We start from the raw sequence: 2,566 nt of genomic DNA, 5'->3' as shown, positions 1-2,566 counted from the left end.
CCTTTTCAAGCTCTTGATAGAGTCATTTTTTTGGACCCAATACTAAACTAATTAAAAGGTTTATTTACAATTGATAGACGACACTTCACAGATTTTTTCTCGAATAAGTTCGACATCCCCTCAACAACATTCAAGATATAAAATAAATCCAAATCATTAATGCCTAATCTAAATATATTATAAAAAAGACAAGTTGAAATAATAGATGTTGATTTTAAATTAGTTAAAAATACGCATTAAAAATCCAAATATCATACAAATTCTTAAAATAAAAAATAGAATATCCATAAATGATTATTGATTATCCAACTCGCTCGAACCGATGAGATGGCTTCGCTGTCTTGTCCGGTCCGGTAAAGCTTACACCACTTGTCCCCCTCCATGCAATGCAAGCTTTTTATCTTTCTATAATTATAATTTATCTTCTTTTTTGCTTAAAATATACGCTCCAACTTGTCTGCTTTTATTGCTTAACTAGATCTACGCTCGCCGCCCACCACCCGAGACCACCGCCATGGATCCACCTCCCTCCTCCGCCCCTAAGCTACGGCTAATGTGTAGCTACGGCGGCCGTATCATCCCACGTCCACAAACCAAATCGTTCTACTATTCTGGCGGTGAAAACCGCTTGATCACCATCCCCACCACCGACAACACCCCCCTTACTCTTTCTTCCCTCGCCACCCACCTCGCCACCTTCCTCCGCCTCGCCACCCCATTTGTTCTCAAATACCAACTTCCAGATCACGACCTTGACTCGCTCATTTCCATCTCAACCGATGATGATCTCCAAATCATGTTGGAAGAGCACAAGAGACTCTCTTCTAGTTCTACTGCCTCACCTTCACGAATCAGACTGTTCCTTTTTCCCGTTAGTAGTGGCGATAAAGCTGAGTTGACTCATCCGAAACGAGAGAGTTGGTTTGTTGATGCTTTGAGGAGTGCAAGAGTGGGGTTTGGAGGTGAAAGTGGTGACCAAGCTGAGTCTATTCTTTTGGAAACTTCTTCTTCCTTTGGTTCTACTTCTTCTTCGCTTTCTTTGTCGAGTTTGCCTCCAATTAAACCCTCACCAGATTCAATACCAAGGTATTGTAAACAAATTTGGGTCTTTCTTTATGTATGGAAAGAGAGGAGTTTTGTAGTGTAAATGTGCATTTTCTTTTTATTGCTTTATAGAGCTTTTGGTGATTTCTATTGTTTGGATTCGTGTTGACTGATAAATAAGGGTTTGAATGACATGCTTAAAGTTCAAATAGAAGGAATTTGAACTTGGGAATCAGATTTCTAACTGGAAAAATCTATGCTTAAATCTTGTTGGGATAGGATGCAACTTTAAGCATAGTTAAGTTTATTTCAATAGAACTGAAAAATTCCATACTTTTTGCTTCCTTTGATTGTTAAATTTTTGTTTTGTCATTCCAACAGCGATGAATGTGTTGGGAGTGCCGTTTCTAATGTGCAGTCTGGAACTTTTCAAGACCAAGTTGGCCCCATTGCTGCAATGGAGAATAAGCTCTGTTCTAACCCTTTTGAAGCAGACAAGAAAATGGCTGATCCTTCCTCTGGGATTGAGATGCATAAACCAATCCATGCATCGGGGTTTCCGGTAAATCTGATGCATTTACCTCCCCAGCAAACACAAGTAATTCATGAGGATACCCGTTACGTGCAGCCGAACATGCCTGGGATGCAGCCCGTTACATCATATTACCCAGTCTATTATCCGGTGCCACAGCAGCAGCAGCAGCACCACCACCATCTCCATTATCAGTCGAATCAGCCTCGTCCAATGTATTATTACCCTGTCGCACCGGCTCAGCCCTACACTGTACCTGTGCAACATAGTATTGTTCATGCAACGGGTATTGGTGTTGGTCAGCCCCAAGCTCATCCAAATGCTTCATTGGTTCCAACACAAATGGTTTTCAAGGAGGTTGCAGCAGTACCTCAACCTGCAGCTGAGTTAACCTCAGAACAATGCCAAAAGATTCCCGCAGGACACCAACTTATTAATGTACCGCATACTGAAACCGAAACCAGGCATGCAGGTGCTCAAGTTCAACATCAACCTCAATCATTTGGTGTTGCTGCTGGTGAAACTGCAAATTACGCTAACAAACTTGATGATGACCCTGCTCGAGTCCAAATATACAAATCTCAACCACCCCCACCCATGTTGCCTTCACAGTATCAAACCATGACCAAAGCCACGACATTGCTTTTGTCCGAAGCTCTGGCAAAGTTGCATACAGATAACGCTGAACAACAGATTACAACATCAGAACCATAATGATTTGATTCTCCATCTGGGGAAACAGTTTTGGTAGTGAAACTTTGCCTGCCATATAAGTAGAAAAATTTGGTGGTCCCCTTAACCTATTTCTTTTGTTCCACGTTTTGTTCATTTGTTTGTTTTATTTGTTTTTCTTTGATGTTGTTGAAATTATAGTGTTTCCAAACAAAGTGTTATATGGTTGAATTGTCTCTGCTGATCTTCTTGTTAAAAGTATAACATTTGTTTATGTAATCTTACTAATGGAATGGAGATTTTGTTATAAATGTTCAA

At 40.5% G+C, this 2,566-nt stretch overlaps 1 protein-coding gene across 1 annotated transcript; it reads left to right on the top strand.

Annotated features, from left to right (window-relative positions):
* Nucleotides 1–202: 202 nt before the first annotated feature.
* LOC107912911 (uncharacterized) lies at nucleotides 203–2,566 on the top strand. The gene is made up of 2 exons (XM_016841289.2): nucleotides 203–1,086; nucleotides 1,426–2,566. The coding sequence occupies exons 1-2, from the start codon at nucleotides 515–517 to the stop codon at nucleotides 2,288–2,290; spliced, it is 1,437 nt and encodes a 478-aa protein (XP_016696778.2). The 5' UTR covers nucleotides 203–514; the 3' UTR covers nucleotides 2,291–2,566.

The sequence above is a fragment of the Gossypium hirsutum genome, chromosome D11 (genome assembly GCF_007990345.1).
Source record: "Gossypium hirsutum isolate 1008001.06 chromosome D11, Gossypium_hirsutum_v2.1, whole genome shotgun sequence".
In the NCBI taxonomy this organism is placed as follows: domain Eukaryota; kingdom Viridiplantae; phylum Streptophyta; class Magnoliopsida; order Malvales; family Malvaceae; genus Gossypium; species Gossypium hirsutum.
The sequence above is the reverse complement of the archived record's forward strand: the minus strand, read 5'-3'. Positions and strand labels throughout refer to the sequence as shown.

Bases quoted from the DNA above. Each gene is read 5' to 3' on its own strand.
- LOC107912911 (XM_016841289.2), top strand. From the start codon at position 515: ATGGATCCACCTCCCTCCTCCGCCCCTAAGCTACGGCTAATGTGTAGC. The intron at 1,087-1,425 runs GTATTGTAAACA...TCATTCCAACAG, and splicing joins TCACCAGATTCAATACCAAG to CGATGAATGTGTTGGGAGTG.